At 42.4% G+C, this 22911-nt stretch overlaps 1 protein-coding gene across 1 annotated transcript in view; it reads right to left on the bottom strand.

Annotated features, from left to right (window-relative positions):
- Window positions 1–4869: 4869 nt before the first annotated feature.
- Window positions 4870–22911, bottom strand: part of GPD1 (glycerol-3-phosphate dehydrogenase 1) — a 76433-nt gene continuing 58391 nt past the window's right edge. The window contains exons 6-8 of the mRNA XM_073613160.1: window positions 22171–22404; window positions 11993–12099; window positions 4870–5850 (exon numbers count right to left, since the gene is read on the bottom strand). Of these exons, the coding sequence (XP_073469261.1) occupies window positions 5754–5850; window positions 11993–12099; window positions 22171–22404 (438 nt within the window). The 3' untranslated portion in view covers window positions 4870–5753. The remainder of the gene's footprint in view (window positions 5851–11992; window positions 12100–22170; window positions 22405–22911) is intronic.

Genomic DNA, 22911 nt, shown 5'->3' with positions numbered 1-22911 from the left:
CCATATGAACCTAAACACAGTGCTGTGTAAGTCCTAGACTAAGTGATAACCTAAACACACAGCTGTGTATACGTGGTTAATATGGTCCCACAGTGCCAAAAAATATAATAAACCAAATCTGAATAAAAAATCCAATAAAATAAATGAATGTTAGAAAATGATGTGCAAACAAAAAAGTCTTGATGTGATAAATAATAAAGTGTGACATCCACCCGTGCCAAATCAAAGCTAAAGTCCATCCATAAATGAAAGAAATCTTGAATCTCTGATGAATGAAAAGACTGTGTAGAATCCACCACCACTTTAGAAAGAATCACTTCTTACCAGAAAGCCATGATCCCCCGTTACAGAGGATCAAGGGAAGTGTACAGTGTATAGTGTAGACACAGCTTGCTCCAGGGTATGACAGATTCACCGGAAAATGTGCGATCGGAGCTAGTTGTCGGAAAAACCTAAGATTTTACACTATTGGAGCCTTTACATCTTTTACATGCCACGAGTATACACAGCTGTGTGTTCAGGTTATCACTTATGCCGCGTACACACGAGTGGACTTTTCGACCGGACGAGTCCGGCGGACAATCCGATTGTGTGTGGGCTTCATCGGACCTTCAGTGGACTTTTCCAGTCGAAAATCTGACGGGCTTTAGATTTGAAACATGCTTCAAATCTTTCCGACGGACTTGAGTCCGGTCGAAAAAGCCGCTTGTCTGTACGCTAGTCCGACGGACAAAAACCCACGCTAGGGCAGCTATTGGCTACTGGCTATGAACTTCCTTATTTTAGTCTGGTTGTATGTCATCACATACGAATCCGTCGGACATGGTGTGATCATGTGTAGGCAAGTCCGTTCGTTGAAAAGTCCGTTGGAAGTCCGTCAAAAGTCTGACGAAAGTCCGCCAGAATGGCCGTCGGACTTTTGTTGCCGAAAAAGTCCGCTCGTGTCTACGCGGCCTTAGTCAAGGACTTACACAGCACTGTGTTTAAGTACATATGGATGTGCATGTATATTTATTCATGGTTTATGTTTGTTCACACCCACATATTTAGCACAGTTCTATATTTTCTCTCATATACTGCGGCGGCTCGGCAAATGGTTAATCACCATACTTTCCGAGTCCCAGGCAAACAGGCGAGGGCAAAAACAATTTCAGAACAATTATAACAGAGCACACAAGGCTTAATTATCAAGAGACTAGAAAGTGCAGTAATTATGGACAAAGTGCAGTAACCCACAGTAATCAAATCTCTCCTTTATTCCTAATAACTTAATTAGTTAAGTTAATTGATATCTGATTGGTAGCAATGAATCACAGCATTTTGTCCTGAAATATGCCTGACTAGTCCCTGTAATAATGACATAATAATGAGCTAAATGTTGCAGATGATAGCAAGTATCGGTCATATTATTTGCCTTATTCTGGTCTTCAACTGATACAGCCAAGAAAAATATTATGTTTCTAAGGCTGTCACAGTACACAAAAAAGCAATATCATTCTTCTTTCTGTGTACATAAAACAAGAAAAGAATGTGTATGGTAAATTGTAATTTGATTTAACTATTTTCATCTCTTTCAGTCTAGCTCAGCTGGATCCTGCCTTTGCTACCACTGGCTCACACTTCATTTATTCCCCGACATGTATTATATAATTTAGAAATCTGTAATTCCTGGGTACACCTCCAGCATTTCAGCCTCTTCAATGATCCCTCTGTTGGAGAACATTTAATAGGGAATGATCTCCCTGCAGTGCCTTATTGCAGCACAGCACTTATTCAATCAGAGGAAAATGTATAGAATTCACAGCACTAACACCAGGTGCTCTACTATGATATACGCAGTTACAAGGTTTACTGCACAAGCACATACTTTCCAACCTGGCAAGCCAGTAATAGAAGCCTACAAACTTCTACTGTATAGCCAATTTGCAGAAAAAAAAAAAACACTTGGTCAAAGCTTTGAAGGGTTTAAATATGGTAAGGAAAAGTACAACCTCTAGCTCCAAAGAGAAGGTTGGCTTTCAGGTCAATTTAATATGTGCATAGATTTTATGGGTAGGGCTCTCATACTTACTGCAGGATGGGGACATGGGGTGGTACATATCCCAGGAGGCAGAGCGGGCAAAGTGTACGTCATTCGCCTAGGCGAATGATGTGCATGGGGGCGGTCCAGAGCTTTAAAAAACAATTAAAAAAAAAGAATGTAATGGAGAACAAAAAACAGAAAAATTCCCAGCTCAACTTACCAACCAGCCTGCAACAAACCCAATTGTCCTGTCTAATGCCCCGTACACACGGCCGGACATTGATCGGACATTCTGACAACAAAATCCTAGGATTTTTTCCGACGGATGTTGGCTCAAACTTGTCTTGCATACACACGGCCACACAAAGTTGTCGGAAAATCCGATCGTTCTGAACGCGGTGACGTAAAACGCGTACGTCGGGACTATAAACGGGGCAGTGGCCAATAGCTTTCATCTCTTTATTTATTATGAGCATGCGTGGCACTTTGTGCGTCGAATTTGTGTACACACGATCGGAAATTCCGACAACGGATTTTGTTGTCGGAAAATTTTATAGCCTGCTCTCAAACTTTGTGTGTCGGAAAATCCGATGGAAAATGTGTGATGGAGCCCACACACGGTCGGAATTTCCGACAACAAGGTCCTATCACACATTTTCTGTCGGAAAATCTGACCGTGTGTACGGGGCATTACAGTTCAGGTTAAAAACAGGGGTTTAGTTTGCATACATTTGCAAATACATGCGTAAGCTGCAGAAGCCGCGACAAAGCACCCCAATATTATCAGCAATCCTAACTCTATACGTTTTGAGAGCCTCCAAAGTAGGCTGTTGTAGGCTAGTTGGTAAGTTGAGCTTGGAATTTTTGTTGTTGTTTTTGTTTGAAATGCGGCCCCCCTCCATATGCTCCTTATTGTTAAGGCCAGCTATAGGTTGGGGCAGTGGCCATTTGTTTGTACTGTTAGTTATTTGGTGAGGGGACACACTGGACACATTTGCTGCCATTGTGCTATTTGCTGGGTGTTCAGTGCGCCCCTGTGCCTTTAAGGAGGAGTTTGCTCCCTCGATCTGCTGATCACTGGTGCAATGCTTTAGAGGCTTCAGAAACAAAAAATAATAAATGCACATTTTGTTACCTGCAAAAAAATGTGCATTTATTATTTTTGGTTAAAAGGTGAACTTATTAAGTGTACCTGCCCTCAATCTATCCATTACTATACATGTGCTGCTATTTTGGTGGCTCTCAAAATTTATAGAGTTAGGACTGCAATTAATATTGGGGTGCCTTGTTGCGGCCTCTGCAGCCTAAACATGTATTTGCAAATGTGTGCAAACTAAACCCCTGTTTTCAACGTGAACTGTTAGACAGGACAATTCGGTTTGTTGCAGACTGGCTGGTAAGTCTAGCTGGGAATTGTTCTTTGTTTTGTTTAACATGTGTCGCCCTTCCATGTGCTCCTTGCTGTTAAGGCCAGTTATAGGTTGGGGCAGTTGCCGTTTGTTTGTACAACTTGTTATGGAGGGTGACGCTTCCCAATACACAGTTAGAATTCTGTTCCAAAATGGTTGTTTTCAAAAGTTTGTTCAATTTTCTAATGGTTAAACTGGTTTCAAACCCGTTATAACCATTTCTGCCTACAGGTAAGCCTATAAAAAGGCTTACCTGTAGGTACCGTGAATGTTTCCTAAGCTTGCACTGAAGAAGCAACTCGTTCATGCCGTTTCTTCAGTTGCTGTGCCGTGACGAGCGGCTCCCATGCGCATGCGCGGGAGAGACGTCATCACAGCTCCGGCCAATCACAACGCCTGAGCCCGCGAACCCGGAAGCAACATTCCGGAGATATATCGCCCGTCACAACGGTGTACGGGGACCGCTGCAACAGCTTTGTTCTAAGGTAAGTATTTCATAATGAGCTAGTATGCGATGCATACTAGCTCATTCTGCCTTTGTCTTGCAGGTTGTTTTTTTCTTTTTTTTTTGCAGAGTTTACAACTGCTTTAATAGTGTCAATTTGATGTTTTTTTTCTTTTTTACCATACTGACGAGGAAAATGGAAGATGAAGGATAAGAAGTGAATGTGGTGTCCAGTCTGGAAAAACTGTAATTTAACTTATGAGCAAGTGCTATGAAAGGTTTCATCCAGAAGTAAAATTTTCACTGTCACAAGAAAAATTGTTACGGTTCTGCAACTGTTTCTTGCTCCGTTAAAGTACCATGCATAGGATTGTGCCTGTATATGTTATCCTGTATATTGCTATATTGGGGTATTTGCCAAATATAAGTAATCCTCTGGCTCACCATCCGAGTCTATCGAGTCCAGATGGACCTTGGACAGCTGGTTAGTCATTGAGATATACTTTTTAGTCACATGCACTTATGTATATGTTTTTTATATTTTTGTGTTATTATTTTGTCAAATAAAAATTATATATATATATTTTTTTAAAGTATGCCTAAAAAGTCTTTTCTTCTCAATTCTCCAATGACTTCAATAGATGAACATTGCATCACTTTCCTGCGTCCCGAAATCAAATGTTAAAGATCAAAACAATGATCGAAAATTTTCAGGACTTAAAAACTAAATTTTGTCAAGTCACTGATGGTATCATTGAGCGATATTGCTGAATTTCTGTAGGAACGCTTTTACGATAATCTACATGCGTATGGCCAGCTTTACATATACTGAATATTCTGTGTAGCCTCTCAGTGATCTCTTGAAGCCCCCAATATTCGGGAAGCTGACCACCACTGTGATGTCTGGTGCATGTCTTCACTTTGCTCAGTACTGCAAAAGATACCGCTGCTGAACGCTAATAAATCAATGAAAAAGGATGACATGAAAAGAATTGTACACAGGAGGTTTTATTTACAAGTGTGCATTTTAATCAAACATCTTTCTTATTCATGCACAGTGAACATCTTGGATGGGTTTGAGGACATTAAGACAATACATTAACCAGGAACAATGCACTGGGTGTCATTTATAAAACCTGAGGCAAATGAAAAAGACAATCAAGCTTTTCATAGCAGCTTATCGTGGAAAATGACAGCTGGAATCTGATTATTATGGGTCATGCGTCCACTTCCTCTGCACTGCTACGTTTTATAAATGAGCCCAGCAGAGTTTTAATATTACTGAAGAAATCGGCAAATGGCTGAATTTTATACCTGACTGCAGACAATGGTATTCCAGTACAAACAGAAGGACTAGAGTGTTAAAATAAGATGGCCTGCATTAATTCAGGCATGAAAATGATCAAAGTTTCCATCTCACATGCTTTAGTTGTTTTTTTTTTTTCTCATCTTCCTACAGAGCTGCCTATGCCATTAGGATGTTAGAGTTTTATTGAGGTTTTAGATCTGGTGAATTGGAATGACCAGAAACTAAATGGGAACCATGGATGATATATAATGTTATTTAAAAACAAGGTAAAAAAAATATCCCTTGAAGCAAATACTTTAAAATATTCAAATCCACCCCCAGAAACAGTTCAATCCGGCAATCTCTGGGTATGAGCACCAAATAAACTAATCTCTATCCAGCCAATGGGATCATTACAGTCACGGAGTATGTTCTCGTTTCTCTAGATGCCTATGGTGTATAGCTACACCCAAAGACACATGTATCCAAAAACATACGTCCAACAACTCGAGTTTCTTCTTTTTTTTTTTTTTTTGCTGAAAGGCGCAGGAGGTGAAGAGGATGAAGGTCAGAGTTCACTGAGCCACCTTACATGTGCTCAGGGTGATTCTGGAGGCATGTGATGAACTCTGTTACAGGTTTTCCTTCATAGCAGATCAGATATACAGCAGTGAAGAGAGGAAATCTGCAAAAGACAAAGACAGAGCATTGTTAACATGGCCATGGGGCTGGTCAGTAATACTGGATATTCAAGTCTGAGGACTAGACAGGCCAGAGAGGTTGAAAAAGGTCATTGTACCTTTAAAACCAATTAGCTGTTTGAGACAGTTTGCGATAGACAGCAACCTTAGAAGTATAATCTCTTAAGCTGGTCATACATGAATGAATCAGATCTTGGCTATAGCCTTGAAATCTCAGACTCTCTCTGCAGAAGTCTTTAAAGTGTTACTAAACCCAGGACCCTGCATTCATTACATCTGGTCTCCCACAGTCTACAGAACATGGAAATGCAATTATTTTAGTAAATAAAAACTGCTAAATACTGTGCCTTTTCTCATTAGCAGTATATAGCAGTATTGTGACGTCTATCAGTGTCTGGTTAAAGCTTGTAGGAGGAGTTTTTATTCTCCCCTGATTGTCCTATGAGGCTACAGGACCCCCTGATCCTCTGCCCGGACAGTGCTGACTGGCCCTGTGCTGATCACATGCCTTCTCCCAAGAAAAAAAACCTCTCTAGTAATACACATCAAACTGAGCATGTGCAGAGTGCGCCCAAAGCTCTGTTCTATCAGCGGATGAATTGGGGACTGTGGAAGAAGGGGAGATCAGAGAAGACAGGATTAGACAGCCTTTTTACACAATGCAGTGGATAAACCCCTTTGGTTCCACAGTGAGTATAACAAGCATGCTTTACTGCATATATGGACTGGTTTTACCGTTGTGGGTTTCGTAACACTTTAAATCACAATTGCACCTTTGCATGCTTAAGTGATTGTAAACGATCACCTTGTAAGACAACCCATTCAGTTTGAAATAGAAATGAAAGGCAAAATATTTGTGTATAGATTAAAAAAACATTATAAATATGTTTTTTTTTCTCTTTTTTTAAAAGTTAATCACATTCCCCCTGTTCTCAGCTGCAAAAGAGCTCGGGGTGGTGGTGGGGGCAGGGGAGAAGCAGCAGGCACTGAGCTTCCCTGTGAAAAGCTGTGCATGGGGGGAGAAGGGGGGGTGTCAGAACAAGTCTGATCATTGGAGGAGAGCAGGCTGAGTTCCCAGATGTGTTCGTCTGCTTAGTGTGGTCAGTATTTAATAGCAAAGCAGAGGGAATAGCAGGAACACCAGGTAATTCACATAAGGGAAGCAATACAAAGAGAACAGAATACTTTCTCATACAAGTACATACAGTATCTCAGAAAAGTGGGTACACCCCTCACATTTTTGTAAATATTTTATTACATCTTTTCATGTGACAACACTGAAGAAATCACTTTTGTTGTTAGCAGTTTAGACATTAATGGCTGTGTGTTGAGTTATTTTGAGGGGACAGCAAATGTACACTGTTATATAAGCTGTACACTCACTACTTTACATTGTAGCAAAGTGTCATTTCTTCAGTGTTGTCACATGAAAAGATATAAGAAATATTTACAAAAATGTGAGGGGTGTACTCACTTTTGTGAGATACTGTATATGGTACAGCGGACACATATTAAGAATATGAAATGTTGGGGTAACAAACGCTTTAATGTAGACTGACTCCTATTCAACAATATAATCCACCCAAATGTCCCAAAATTCTGGTTGTGTCCCATTCTAATTCTTGTGTTGCTCCGATTGAGAAATTAAGCACTTGCCGACTACTACAATGGCATCGGTGGGCAAATGGGCGTACCTGTACGTCACCTTTAATTGGCGACATTATCGGGTACGTGTGCACCGCCGTGTACAGCGTGACCGTGCCCACGGGACCGGTGGACTCGCTGTCCGCCGGTCTCAAATCGATCGTGTCACGGAGCTGCAGAACAGGGAAGTGCCTATGTAAAGATTTCCCTGTTCTGCCTTGTCACATGACAGAGATAACTGCTTCCTGTCATCGGGAGCAGTGATCACTGTCATGTGAGTTGTAGCCCACCCCCCACAGTTAGAATCACTCCCTAGAACACACTTAACCCCTTCATCGCCCCCTAGTGGTTAACCCCTTCCCTGCCAGTGTCATTTACACAGTAATCAGTGCATTTTTATATCACTGACTATTGTATAAATGACAATGGTCCCAAAAATGTGTCAAAAGTGTCCGATGTGTCCGCCACAATGTCGTAGTCACGATAAAAATCGCAGATCGTCGCCATTACTAATAAAAAAAAATTAATAATAAAAATGCCATAAAACTATCTCCTATTTTGTAGACGCTATAACTTTTGAGCAAACCAATCAATATACGCTTATTGTGATTTTTTCTTACCAAAAATATGTAGAAGAATACATATTGGTCTACACTGAGGAAAAAAATCGCAGAGGTGATGGAATACCACCAAAAGAAAGCTCTATTTGTGGGAAAAAAAGGACGTCAATTTTGTTTGGGTGCAACGTCGCACGGCTGCGCAATTGTCAGTTAAAGCGACGCAGTGCCGAATCGCAAAAAGTGCTGTGGTCAAGAAGGGGGTAAAATCTTCCGGAGCTGAAGCGGTTAAAGGAGCCAGACTGCGGCCAATCAGCTGCAGTCACCAATCAGGTATTCTGACAGTTGCCTATGCTAGCTATAGGAATACAATGTTCAGCAGGATAGATACCTACATCATTAATGTAGATGAGGGAATCAATGGACTTCTGTCATTCATCTGCTAGGCTGAACGAGAAAGTTATAGTCAACTTTAGGCCCCTTTCACACTGTCGGACCGTTCAGATCCGCCTGTCAGTTTTGTCGGCGGACCTGAACGCGCGCTCCATGTTAGCCTATGGAGCGACAGATGTCAGCGGTGACATGTCCGTTGACATCCAACCCCGTCTGATCCATTAAAATCAGACGAATGGCCCTACGTTCACATCCGTCCCTGGCGGATCGGATGAGATCTGATGAAAACATGCTGTCCGTTTTCGTCCGATCTCTCCATAGCAACCAGCGGCACTCGACAAGCCCCTCCCCGCTCAGTGAGCAGAGAGGGACCTGTCATCCGCCAGCTCAGCGGAGATCAATGGAGAGATCTCCTGCTGAGCTGGCTGTCTCCATGGCAGTGGATCTGCCTGGTGTGAATGAAGCCTTATGTCGCGTACCAACGATCGGAAATTCGGCCAGCAAAAACCGATGAGAGCTTTTCGTTTGTACGCGACATAAGGCTTCATTCACACCAGGCAGATCCACTGCCACGGAAAATGCGACTGTGTGTATGCTCCAACGGAATTTCGCTGGACGAATTCCAGCCAGCAAAAGATTGAGAGCGGGTTCTCAATTTTTCGGTCGGAAAAAGCTCCTATCCGAAAATGCGATCGCCTGTAGCAATTCCGACACACAAAATTCCTACGCATGCTTGGAAATAATTTGACACATGCCCGGAAGCATTGAACTTCATTTTCTCGGCTTGTCGTAGTGTTGTACATCACCGCGTTCTTGACGGTCGAAAGTTCAGCAAACTTTTGTGTGACCGTGCGTATGCAAGGCAAGCTTGAGCGGAATCCCGTCGGAAAAGCCGCCATATCTTTTTCCGACCAAAATCCCGATTGTGCGTACGCGGCATTAGACTTTGAGCAAGTAAATCCTGATGAAAAATCCCATTTAGTCTGGCCTTTCCAGAACTCTATGCCTCCCAGCTGGAAAACACGATGTTGAAAGTCACCCATGTGACACGGGCATTGCTCTGAGAGCGCTGCTTATGTCGGCTTTGAATGAATCACGACACATCGTTAGATATTCTGTTTAGATTCATCAAGTTAATAAGTCTGCACTGGTAAGGAGACATCCAATGACGGGAAAGGTCTACTGTGCATAACTAGCAATGATACACTGACAGTCACATAGATAGAATCCCAGCAGCAAATTAACACCCACTGAAACCTTAGGAATTGTCTGTGGAAGACATGAATCCTACTACCCGCTGTCACCAAATTTAGTACCAGGCGGCAGAACTCTCCACATCCCCGAGAGAAATACAAGAGCCTGCTGTGCCAGGTATTGATGTGGTAACCATAGGGAAGATGGTGACTGACAGCTGCTGCTTTTACTTTTTATTGTGCGTGTGCTCTATTTCTGAAAGTCTGCACATTCAACACTTCTTAATAATACATGAAGCAGCTGATCTTTAGCTGACTTTTTATAGCTGTACTCAAAAGAAACAGATTTTCAATAAAAGGTACACATTCTGCCTCATTTAATAAGGCGGTCTAAAGGGCAACATTCAAGTGAAAGCTGCATTAACCCATAGCATCCAGATTTGTGTTTACCAATAAATCGATTAGGAGGTCATTTCTGATTTTTTTTCCCTTGGGTTCCATAACAATACTTCATAATTACCACTTGCAGCCAGTAGATGGCAAATGTGAGGCTGCTGTCTAAGTTACAGTGCATCAGGAAAGTACTCACAGCGCTTCACTTTTTCCACATTTCGTTATGTTACATCCAAAATGGATTCAATTCATTATTTTCCTCAAAGTTCTACAAACAATACCCCATAATGGCAACGTGAAAGAAGTTTGTTTGAAATCTTTGCAAATTTAATAAAAATAAAAAACAAAAAACAAATCCCATGTACATAAGTATCACAGCCTTTGCTCAATACTTTGTTGAAGTACCTTTGGCACCAATTGCAGCCTCAAGTCTTATTGAGTATGATGCTACAAGCTTGTCACACCTATTTTTGGGCAATTTCTCCCATCCTTATTTGCAGGACCTCTCAAGCTCCATCAGGTTAGATGTGAAATGCCAGGGCACAGCCATTTTCAGATCTCTCCAGAGATGTTTAATCGGGTTCAAGTCTGGGCTCTGGCTTGGCCACTCACAGAGTTGTCCCGTAGCCACTCCTTTGTTACCTTGGCTGTATGCTTAGGGTCGTTGTCCTGTTGGAAGAAGAACCTTCGCCCCAGTCTGGGGTTCAGAGCGCTCTGGAGCAGGTTTTCATCAAGGATGCCTTTGTACATTGCTGCATTCATCTTTCCCTCAATCCTGACTAGTCTCCCAGTTCCTGCAACTGAGGACATCCCCACATCATGATGCTGCCACCACCATGCTTCACTGTGGGGATGGTATTGGCCAGGTGATGAGCGGTGCCTGGTTTGCTTTCATGTCCAATCAACTGAATTTACCATAGGTGGACTGCAATCAAGTTGTAGAAACATCTCAAGGATGATCAATGGAAACAGCGCCTGAGCACAATTTTGAGTGTCATGGCAAAGGCTGTGAATACTTATGTACAAAGACTAAACCTATTAAGCCTTCCTAACGTGGTTGTAATCTTAGGGGATTCCTGCTGAATCGTTGATGTTCGAGCCATGGGTGGCCCAGTCAGCACTTTTGCTGATGGAGGCAGATGGAAAATTGTCTACCAATTAGATGCACTAACTGTTTGGGTATTCTGACAGCCTCGGGTGCCGGAACACAATGACCAACAGGGGAGATTCCTTCATTCACACTGTTAGAGCCCCGTACACACGGGCCAAATGCCTTATGGCAATGGCTGGTTCAATAAAAACTGGGCGACATTTGGCCCATGTGTATGGCAGCCGGTCCAACAGAAGCTGGTCGTTTGGCCAGCTGATGTCAGACGAGCATGCTGGAAAACCAGCAGCCAACCGGCTCCCTATCAGCGATCTCAGCAGCCAGCCCCTACCCCCCTGTCAGAACACAACAGCTCAGCGGGGGAGATTGCTGTACTAACGTCAGATCGTTAGTACAGCGGCCTTGAACGGAGCTGACAGTTTTTATCATTTAACCCAGCAGAAAAAAACTCATAGTGTGTACTCGGCTTTAGTGTGTATGGAGGAATCAGTTATATTTTCATCCTTTAATCAATCTTCAAATGACTTTTGCTAAAGGAGCCAGACAGGAATTTGTTGGCCGAACAGTGACAGCATCCAATCATATGCAGTCACCTTTTGGGTATTCTGACAGCCTCGGGTGTCGGAATACAATAGCCAGCAGGGGAGATTTCTTCATCTTTGCTGCTTAGTGTAAATGGCGAAATCTATATTTCTCTCCTTCGATCCACGGGCGAATCTATACCGTATTTACTTGACTAGGAAATTACAGGTCTGCTGTAACGTGACTTGAAAAAGAAGTAAAAGAAGTCAGTAAACAAAGTCAGGATTAATCTCCTCCATAACAGCAGGATACTCACTTCTGCACCATGTTTTTGCTCTTGAGGATGTGATTGAGCTCCGCTGAGGTTTGTGGTCCCTGCAGTTTCTGTCCATTCAGCATCTCATTCTCTAGCTGCTCTATGGACTGCAATACAAATGTCATTAGTTAGTGACTGTGAGCGGTACACAGAGTATAACATCTGATAGAAGACAAAATATTTCAATTCAATGAAGAGAAAAAAAAAAGGCAAAGTGCTGAAGCTGCTTTAAAAAGACAACACTCCTTACAAATTGTCATTCCTCCTTCCTCCTCTATCCTGTTTTTGATACATTAATATACATGGAAGGATCGCTCCCATCTCTCGGCTGAGTACTAGTTTCCAAAACGAGTATGAGCCATATTCATCAAGTCTGGGGGGAAGAGCTGACACTCTATGCTTCCCCAACAGCCAGATTTTCCCTTTCAGTCTCCCAGTACAGAACAGAAGGACAGGAATACAGTAAAGCCTTGGTTTGAGAGTAACTTAGTTTGAGAGCATTTTGCAAGACAAGCAACATTTTTAAATAAATTTTGACTTGATATACAAGCGATGTCTTGATATACGAGTAGCGTCATGTCACAACTGAGTATAAGAGAGAAGAGAGGCGCCCTCTAAGTGTAGCAATATGGTTATATTTAATGAAGGTACAACATTTATCAACTCACATGGTTGATGATCAAAACAGGCACCATCTATGTATACAGGCATCCGAGGTAAAGCTGTCCACATAGATCATCCTCCGCACCGCCATCGACATCATCCCTTCCACGCTGCGAACCACAAGTGATTCTAACCTCGTTTTCAGATCGCTCTACTGCAGGGTAGTCTTCCCGATCACAATTGCAGACTGACAGCGGTGAGAGCTGGCGGTGCAGAGGATGGTCTATGTGGACATCTTTACCCCGGATGTCTGCATACTTAGATGTGCCTCTTTTAATCATCAACCATGTGAGTTGCTAAATGTTGTACCTTCATTAAATGTAACCATATTGCTACACTTAGAGGCGCCTCTCTTCTCTTTTATACTCTGTAGCTCCTCCTGGATTTTGCTTCTAATCCTCTTGTGGAGGCTTCCATTTGTGGATGGACATTTTATGGTTACACAACCTATCACATTGCTATAATCTTTTTATATGGACTATAAACGGAAGGAACTATGAATAAATGGTTGTGGAACAAAGAGTTTTCATTATTTCTTATGGGTAAATTTGCTTTGATATACGAGTGCTTTGGATTTGAAGCATGTTTCTGAAACTAATTATGCTTGCAATCCAAGGTTTTTCTGTACTCTATTACCTATGGACACCAAAAACCAGCCTTTCTCAACCTTTCTAACATGGAGGAACCCTTGAAATAACTTTCTAGTCACAGGGAAACCCTGCTAATAATTGCTCCCCCTACAGCCCATGGTACATTAGTGGTATGGTCAGTGGGAAGAATGCTCCTTACATTTGTGGTCATTGGCAACAATCACCTTCCGGTGGGATGGGAGAGCCCGGGCGAGCCACAGAAGGCGGTGGGACGCCCCCCCCCCCCCCCCCCCCGGTTGGGATAACAATTGAGTGGCTGCTTAGCCGCATCAGCTGTTATCACAAGAAAGCGGACCATCGAATCTAAAAAACGGTACGGGGGTGATGCGTGCAGCTGCATGCATCACCACGGTATAACCCCTTCAAGCCGAAGGCCGCATATTTGCATTACGTTGGCGGGAAGGGGTTAAGGGGCAGATATTGCTCATTGCTTAACCCTATCGCTGCCAGAGTCGGTTTTTGCACAAGTGTAAACAATAATTTTAGGCCTAAAGATTACATAAGACCCCCAAACATATATTTTCTGAAAGCAGACAGCCTAGAGAATAAAATAAAAATAAAATAGTGGTAGTTCCAATTTTTTATGTCACTTAATATTACTGCAAAGGTTTCATTTTTTTTACATTTCTGTAAAAAACACACTAAAGTGAATTTTAGGGCAAACAAAAACTATGGACTACCCACATTTTTGGTAAAAATATAAAAGATGAGGTTGCACCGAGTAAATAGATACCAAACAAGTCAAACCTTAAAATTTCTGTGCACTCGTGAAATGGCGACAAAGTGACCCAGGGTGGATATAAATCAATGATTTAAAAAAAAAAATCTAAAAAATATGATTTTTTAAAAATTTAAATCTGATTTTTTTTATTCAAATCGATTTTTTATCAAATGTATTTTAATAAAATGCTTTTGGAGTAAAAATCTATCTAAAGATAGTTATCTATTTAAAATACATTAATAATTTAGTTTATTCAGCATGAAATGGAGCTTAGTTATGTAGCATGAGGCTGTATATTCTGCAATATTTCCATTTTTGGTAAACTCATTCAAGTAATCCAAGCTCTGTAAGCTGAGATAACATGCACTGCATTGATGCATTCACACAATTTCACAGTAACCATGAGATAAAACAAAGTTCAGGAATATTCCTTTATCCCATTGTTTTGCAAATCTATGTACACTACAAATTGTATGATTGAACTGGTTCTGATATCGCTGTTTTACTAACCTGACAGCTGCTTATTCTAAATAGGAAACCTTCATTTTGTTTGCAAATATTAAAGATTCTAACTACCAGCAAGAATGAGTCCTTACATTTAAAGAGCACCTGTCATTTCCGATCCATCATGGCAGCGCCTGTTAGAGGGCATCCACTCACCTGCTGCCGCCACGTCCCTCACCTTGTTGTGTCACTGCCGCATCACCAGCCATCCCATTAAAGTGAATGGGACTATCAGTGAGTCAACAGCAGGTTAGAGGAGGAGCCGCTGTGGGACAGAGATGACAGTTGCTCTTTAAAAAGTATGATTTAAATCAAGTTGATTTAAATTAAAGTGATTGTAAAGGCAGACGGTTTTTTATCTTAATGCATTCTATGCATTAAGATAAAAGCCTTCTGTGTGCAGTAGCTGCCCCAGCACCCCCTAATACTTATCTGAGGTCCCTCTCTGTCCAGTGATGTCCACGAATGTCTCAGCCATCCGAGATTCTCCTTCCTGATTGACTGAGACACAACAACGGCGCCATTGGCTCCCGCTGTTGTCAATCAAAGTCAGCTAGCCAAGCAGGGGAGAGAGTGGGCGGGACCAGGTCAGGCCTCTGTGTCTGAATGGACACAGGGAGCTGTGACTAAACTTGGGTGCCCCCATAGCAATCTGCTTGCTGTGGGGGCACTGAACAGGAGGGAGGGGCCAGGAGCACAGAAGAGGGACCTGAGAAGAGGAGGATCTGGGCTGCTCTGTGCAAATCCACTGTATAACATGTTTATTATTTTTATAGGAAAAAAAATGAGATTTTACAATCACTTTAAGCCTTTTTACTAGTGATTTAAATCATGATTTAAATCAAATCCACCCTGCGACAAACTTTAATAGTGAAGAAACTTTAATACCCTATATTTTCTATAGGTGACAATTCAAAAGCCCCCTATAGGTCATCAGTTTAATGTTATGAAGGAGGTCTTGTGCTAGAATTATTGCTCTCACTAGTGCTTGACTATATGGAACATGTGTATCGCAATCTATGTTTTCACGTGTAGGCGCCCTGCCACATGTGTTTACATTCGCATGTGCGTGTATGTGAGGGTGGGGTCTGAAATTTTAATAGTCGCAAGTAGAAATTGAATAGGTAACTAAAGTCCCGAAAATTCTTGTACGACAGAAAAAAAAAAAATCGGAAGTGATGTCATGTGGTGTAGTGTATTTGTATTGTATTTTCGGACGACAACTATACTGACTAAATGAAAATCATACAATCTGGTATGGTACGAGGAAAATTTTCGTGCTTGTCCGATCAAATAATATCAGATGAACTGTCGTGATCGGCTCTCGAAAGTAGTGTACACACGATCCCAAAATCGTACGATTCTTCCTCGGACAACAGTTTTCGTACGATATTCGGATCGTGTGTACGGGCCATAAGTCTGGCCTTTTTTTCCATGTTTTATTCTAGTGACAGTGTCATTCTAATACAGATTTTTTCTGAGCACATATGTGACGACGTCTTATGTAGAAGGAGGTGATATTACACACATTAGACCCCACATTGCTGTGCTTGAGTTGAGCAGTACAGGCACTTGGCCTCCCACAGCAAATGGAAGCCACAGAACCCAGATAGAAAAAAAAGTAGAAGTGAAAAGAACATTTGCTTGAACTTTCCTCTCTATATCTAGACAAGAGTCATGATTTCACAACAATCCAAAGACCTGACTGCAGACGCCAGCTGACAGCATTACAGAGTGAATGTTGTAATAAATAAGCAACATATAACCTAATCAAGGGACCATATTGCATAATTCACTAACAGAGGAAAGAATTATAGGTTTATTCTCCAGAGAGCACAGGGCGTGTACACAGTGTAACAACCTAATGCAGCCAATCAGATGTTAAATTGGTTACAGCAGACTTAGACTTAAAGTGATTGTAAAGGTACATTTTATTTTTTTTAATAACAAACATGTCTATACTTACCTGCTCTGTGCAATGCAATTGCACAGAGCGGCCGGGAACCTCCTCTTTTCAGGTCCCCCACCGGCGCTCCTGGCCTCTACCCTCTGTCCAGTGTCCACATGAGAAGCCGCTTCCCATGCTCGCACCAGAGTCCCGCTGCTACGTCCATTGACACAGACAGCGGGACTCTGCCCTGCCCCCAGCTCCCTGTCACTGACTTTAATTGACAGCACTGGGAGCCAATGGCTCCTGGTGCCCCAGCAAAGCCAGTGAGACCTGGGAAGTGAGGGGAAATCAGATCTGCAGACAGGCACAGCGCTGGATCGAATGAGGGCTCAAGTGAGTAAAAGGGGAGGGGAGGATGCCGACACCTAAACATTTTTTACCTTAATGCAAGGAATGCAATAAGGTAAAAAATGTTTAGACTTTACAACCACTTTAAAGTGTTACTAAACCCAGGACCCTGCATTCACTATATCTGGTCTCTAACAGTACACAAAATATGGAAATGCAATTATTTTAGTAAATATAAACTGCTAAATACCTTTTCTCATCAGCAGTATATAGCAGTCTTGTGACTTCTATCAGCATCCAGCCAAGCACTGGTTAAAGCTTGTAGGAGGAGTTTTCATTCTCCTCTGACTGTCCTATGAGGCTGCATGACCTCTAATCCTCTGTCTGGACAGTACTGATTGGCCCTGTGCTGATCACATGTACCCTCCCCAAAAAACAAACAAAATAAAACTCTCTAGCAATTCACACCAAACTGAGCATGTGCAGAGTGACCCCAAGGCTCTGTACTGTCAGAAGATGGATTGGGGACAGTAAAAGAATGGGAGGATCTGGGAGAAGACAAGATCAAACAGCCTTTTTACACAATGCAGAGGATAAACCACTTAGGTTCCACAGTGGATATAACACGCATGTTTTACTGCATATACAGACTGATTTTACTATTGTGGGTTTAGTAACACTTTAAGTCCTAAGTTTAATTACCTTTTTTTAAAACAGCACAAGGGGCACGGGACCTGTCATAGGCATTCATCAAGACTATGCCTGCCCTTTTCACTACCCCCCCCACTCCATGAATGTCATAAGTTAAGAAGTGCTCTGCTACTTCTAATCACAATTTATGTGCTAAAGGTGTACTGTGCTAATAAATCTCTGTTAGCCAAACACTATACTTTACACATGAGTCCAATTTAAAGGCTGACACCATCTTCTTTTAGGGGAAGGGAAAGGTATCACCGTTCCAGGTGGAAATGTGGATATAGAACTCTCCTCGGAACGGGAAAACTAGGTGCCGGCTAAGCATATAGAAACATGAGGCAAAAAGGAAGTTCTGGACAGCCGCACTCCAGAATATAGCTTTTATTAGTAAAAAGTCCAACAAATTCAAGCCACAGCAAAAAATGGGACAAATGAGCTGACGCGTTTCACCCTTAACAGTGCTTAGGCATAGTCAAGCTATGACTAAGCACTATTAAGTGTGAAACGTGTCAGCTCGTTTGTCCCATTTTTTTTCTGTGGCTTGCATTTGTTGGACTTTTTACTAATAAAGGCTATATTCCGCAGTGCGGCTGTCCAGAACTTCCTTTTTGCCTCATGTTACCATCTTCTTTTAGGCTACTTTCACACTGGGGCGGGCGTCGGCGGAAAAGCGGTGCTATTTTTAGTGCCGCTTTACCATCGTTTTAGCTGCGCTATTCGGCTGCTAGTGAGGCGGTTTTAACCCCCGCTAGCAGCCGAAAAAGGGTTAAAATCGCCGGCAAAGGCAGTGCTGCCCCATTGTTTTCAATGGGCAGGGGCGCTTTAAGAGCGGTGTATAAACCGCTCCTACAGCGCTGCAAAGATGCGGCTTGCAGGACTTTTTTTACCCTCCTGCAAGCGCACCGCTTCAGTGTGAAAGCACTCGGGCTTTCACACCGGAGAGACAGGAGAGGCTCTTTACAGGCGCTATTTTTAGTGCTGTAGCGCCTGCAGAGCGCCTCAGTGTGAAAGTAGCCTTAGGGTGTAACATGCAACATGGTGCAAACAGGACCCCCCAGTCAACCCCCAATGCACTCCAACCTAACACCCCGTTCCCCCTGTCACTTTTAGACCCCTTTCACACTGGGGCAGCGACAGCACTAAAGCGCTGCTCGTTTTGGCGCCACTTTAGCGCTGTTTAAGCAGCGCTTTCCGGCCCCTAGCGGAGCGATTTTAACCCCCGCTAGCGGCCAAAGAAGGGGTTAAAAACGCCCGTGTTGCGGCGCTTCTGAAGCACTGCCCATTCATTGCAATGGGCAGGGGGAAGTTTGGAAGCGCTGTATAAAGCGCTCCCAAACCGCCCCAAAGATGCTGCTTGCAGGACTTTTTCTAATGTCCCACAAGCGCACCTCCCCAGTGTGGAAGAACTCAGGCTTTCACATTCAGGTGGCATGGGAGGCAGTTTTCAGGTGCTTTTCTAGCGCTAAAATGCCTGAAAACTGCTTCAGTGTGAAAGGGGTCTTATAGCCGCTGTCACTTTTAAAATTTTCAGACAGAACATGAGTGAGCTGATGACCACGTTCATAGTCCATTTACACTTCCTCCAGCTCAATTACTGAAAGTCTGTACCTAGGTATGGATAGGGAGCTAGAGCACGGGTCGGCAGGAGTCAGGTATTATACCTGCCACCGATCCTGGTTGCAATGCTTTGCAGGCTGATTTTAAAAAAATAAACAATAAACGCACATTTTTTATCTGCAAGTTATGTGCATTTATTGTTTTTGGTTTTTTTGTTGTTTTTTAAGGCTAATGTGGACTTTAGGAGCATACTTGAAAATATAATATATACAGTAGATACACAATCACATACACACAAAGGTTTTTCCAAGCTGCAGAGAGTTTCACGGATCACAAATAGCAATTGGCAGAATTCCTAAATTGTGTGATTCTCCGCCAGTCAGACAGATCTTCAAATATTCAATCAATATCAAAAGTATGAAAATGAACAATTTTTCAAAATTTTACCCTCACCAGTAAATATATAAAATTTGACTGGTTGCCATTAAGTGCTACACTGTAAACTTTGCATTGCCTCGCTGAATAAGAACTTTAGATTTGGATAATTCAACAAGGATGCAAAGAGTAATACGCAAAGCACAGTAAACCATAACAACCAATCAGGAATGCTCTCATTGTGCTCACCACTCTAAAGTGCTAAAATATGAATTGCCATTTGATTTGCCCTGTGACTTCCACCATCACTTTAGTAGTAGTATTGCTGTGTGACCTGTGTGTGTTGTCTATAACATGAATCTACTAAAATAAAATAGTACAAATGAAAAGAAATGTAGATAGCTAGTGAAAAGTGTTAAAGCACCTTGCAGCCTTTTAGATTCAATTGCCATTGCCTAAATTGTGCCAAAAAAAAAAAAAAAAAATAGAAAATGGCAGTGTATATTTTGCATCAGAGAATATTAACTTTTTTTGCACCTTTATTATGAATCGCCTCCATAACGGTCCCAGGGTTAAGGGACGCACCCTATGGGGCTTTCTTTTTTATTAGGATTAAGGCTTTTTTTCAGCAGGTACGCGGGGGGAGCGCAGTTCCGGCACCGCCAGCACTGAATGTATGTAATAGCATACATTCCATGCTGGCGGGTCTATTGGTGCTGGCTGCTGGGGGACCTATTGTCAGTGCTTTTGTGTGAGTCTACTGTTGCTGGTGGGGGATCCCTATCATTGCTGGGGAGGGTCTTATGTTGCTGGTAGGGGTCTACTACTATTAACCTCCCTGGCGGTATGATTCTTTCGGATTTTAGGTGCTGAAAGCGGTACAATTATTTTGCATGGAAATTTGGCGTTTTATATTGTAGGCCTGTAATTCTTAACAATAACACACTTAAATCTGTCCAAACCAGAGTCTAGTAGATATCCCGGGTATGATAAAGTTTTAAACGCAAAACATAAATTATAATATAATAAATAAAAAAAAATAGAAAAAAATAATAATAAAATAAATTTCCCCACGATTTACTATCGCTCAATTCTGCAAGTGTTCTAATTTACTATCGCTGTTTTCTAGCTGGTCTAAAGCCACTTTTGACGTAAAGGGACACTTTTTGGTTGCTATGGACAATCTCCAGTTTCCAGGCAGAAAGAACAGTATATATAACATAAAACTGCATGCAGGGCATGGGCCAAAGCACTGGGGACAAAGGGGATGTGAAATCATTTCATACAGTACTGTATGTGTTATGATTTTTACAATTTTTTAAATTTGTCGCCAGGCTCCACCCCCGTGCGTTGCGACGCTCGCAGGGAACGGAGCCTGGCAAAGAGAGGCTTCGGAGGAGGACAGAGCCCGCAGACACAGCGGGGGACATCGCAGGATCCCGGGGACAAGGTAAGTAAAGCCACACCAGGATCCTGCGATGTAATCCCGAGTGTGGCTCGGGGTTACCGCTAATGGGACTGAAATTTTAACCCCGAGCCACACTCGGGAAAACCGCTGATCAATACAAGGGGAGGCCAATAAGTTCTTACCCTCACCATGCTCTAGATGTGCTAGGGATCTAAAATTGTGCAAGTTCATAGGTGGATATCTTAGTAATATGCATGCCAATTTTTGTTTTTGTAGGTCATGGTGAATTATAGTTAGAGCCAAGAGAAATGGAGTAGGTGTCAGGCCGGACAAAGTTCAATACCGAGCCATGATTAGAGTCCTCCATCTTCAAGGGAAATCTGCCCAAAACATCCATGAAGAGATGTCAGCTGTGTATGAGCGGATTATCCATCATATGAGACTGTCAAACGATGGAAGAGAGAATTCAAGTCTGGTCACACAAATATACAGGATGACCCAAGGGAAGGTCGTCCGTCAACTGCCACGGAACCAAGTGTGGTGGCGACAGTTGAGCAGCTAGTGCTTGAAGATAGATGTGTGACTATTCATTTCTTAGCTAGGGAGGTGAACATTAGTAGGGGGTCAGTTTACAACATATTACATAACATCTTACATATGAGCAAAGTGGCTGCACGTTTGGTTCCCAGGTTACTGACACCTTTCCAAAAACAATGTGCACAAAGCATTTTGGACCTGTACCAACTGTCACTTTTGTTCGTGATTGTGGCTATGAATCTCTGCCCTATCCACTTTACTCACCTGACCTGGCACCTTCGGACTTCTTCCTGTTTCCAAATCTGAAGAAACATTTACGTGGAAGACGTTTCCACAATGATGAGAAAGTCATTACTGAAGTTGATAGCTGGTTTTCCTCCAAATCTGCATACTTCTACGCAGATGGTATTAAAGATCTGTCCCACAGATGTGAGAAACCATAGGAGGTGGATATGTGGAGAAGGAAGAGTCAGTGGACTAAATTTCAGATCCCTAACACATCTGGATTTTGGTGAGGGTAAGAACTTATTGGCCTCCCTTCGTATTAGCGTAGCAGTTGCCTATCTATAAAATTTCCCAGATACTGGTTAATAAAATCTGAAAAACAAATTCTGTTGTCAAATTGACTGCTGTGTTAGCGCTTATCAGTGGTTTCGTTACATGGCGAATAATCCTCCACAAAGTTTTTCTTAGATTTACGATGATGAAGTTGGTCAGTTTTTGTTATGCAAACCTGTTCTGTTGTTCAGTTCCCCAGAAACATTTCACAATGTAGATCAGCGATCTATGGCAAGATAATGGTGGAAGAATAATTCTATATATTCCTACCTTTCCAGTGCGTGCAAAGGCTTCACCAATTTTTCTGTTCCTGCCACCATAACATGTCGTGATGAGATCAGCAACGCCGCAGCTCTCCAGGAAGGTGGCAGATGTTACCGGTGGGGCACAAAATAGTTTGGCAAAGGCAATCATCTCCATCAAGCCGAGCCGGATAACAGCAGCCTTTGTGTTATCTCCAAACCCAAGACCATCGCAGAAACCAGCTCCCACTGCGACAATGTTCTGAAATGGAAGGACAGTATTTCAGTTAGTTGTAATTTGGGTGGGTTGATGTCTTCTAGAATAGGACAGACTCCAGGCATATATATAAAAGGCAGCTATGAAGAGAAAACCAGCACACCGAAAAAAGTAGATTCTGAAGTCCCATATCAGGAAAAAAGTTACACTAATTTTCCAAGAGCATGGTGGTCCTCTTTTTGGGACTTCAGTAAATCCTGGTTTAGTTTTGCCATCTCAATGTGCTGGTTTTCTCATCATTGCTGGATTTTGTATGGTGTCACCATAAAGCCATGCACCCACCCTTCACATGTGTTACCAATGGATGTCAGTGTGGTATGGTTTGATGAATTGTTAATTGTTAAAAAAGGGGAAATGTAATACTGCAAGGAGCACATAGACAGAGAAGGCTCAGCACTCAGCTAATCAGAGCTCAACTGCTTTGCATAGTGCTTTCTGTGAACATCCTTACAGGAGGAGAGAGCAAAGAGATGACCTAGGATGTGGCTGCTT

The sequence above is a fragment of the Aquarana catesbeiana genome, linkage group LG02 (assembly GCF_042186555.1).
Source record: "Aquarana catesbeiana isolate 2022-GZ linkage group LG02, ASM4218655v1, whole genome shotgun sequence".
NCBI classification, from domain to species: domain Eukaryota; kingdom Metazoa; phylum Chordata; class Amphibia; order Anura; family Ranidae; genus Aquarana; species Aquarana catesbeiana.
The sequence above is the reverse complement of the archived record's forward strand: the minus strand, read 5'-3'. Positions and strand labels throughout refer to the sequence as shown.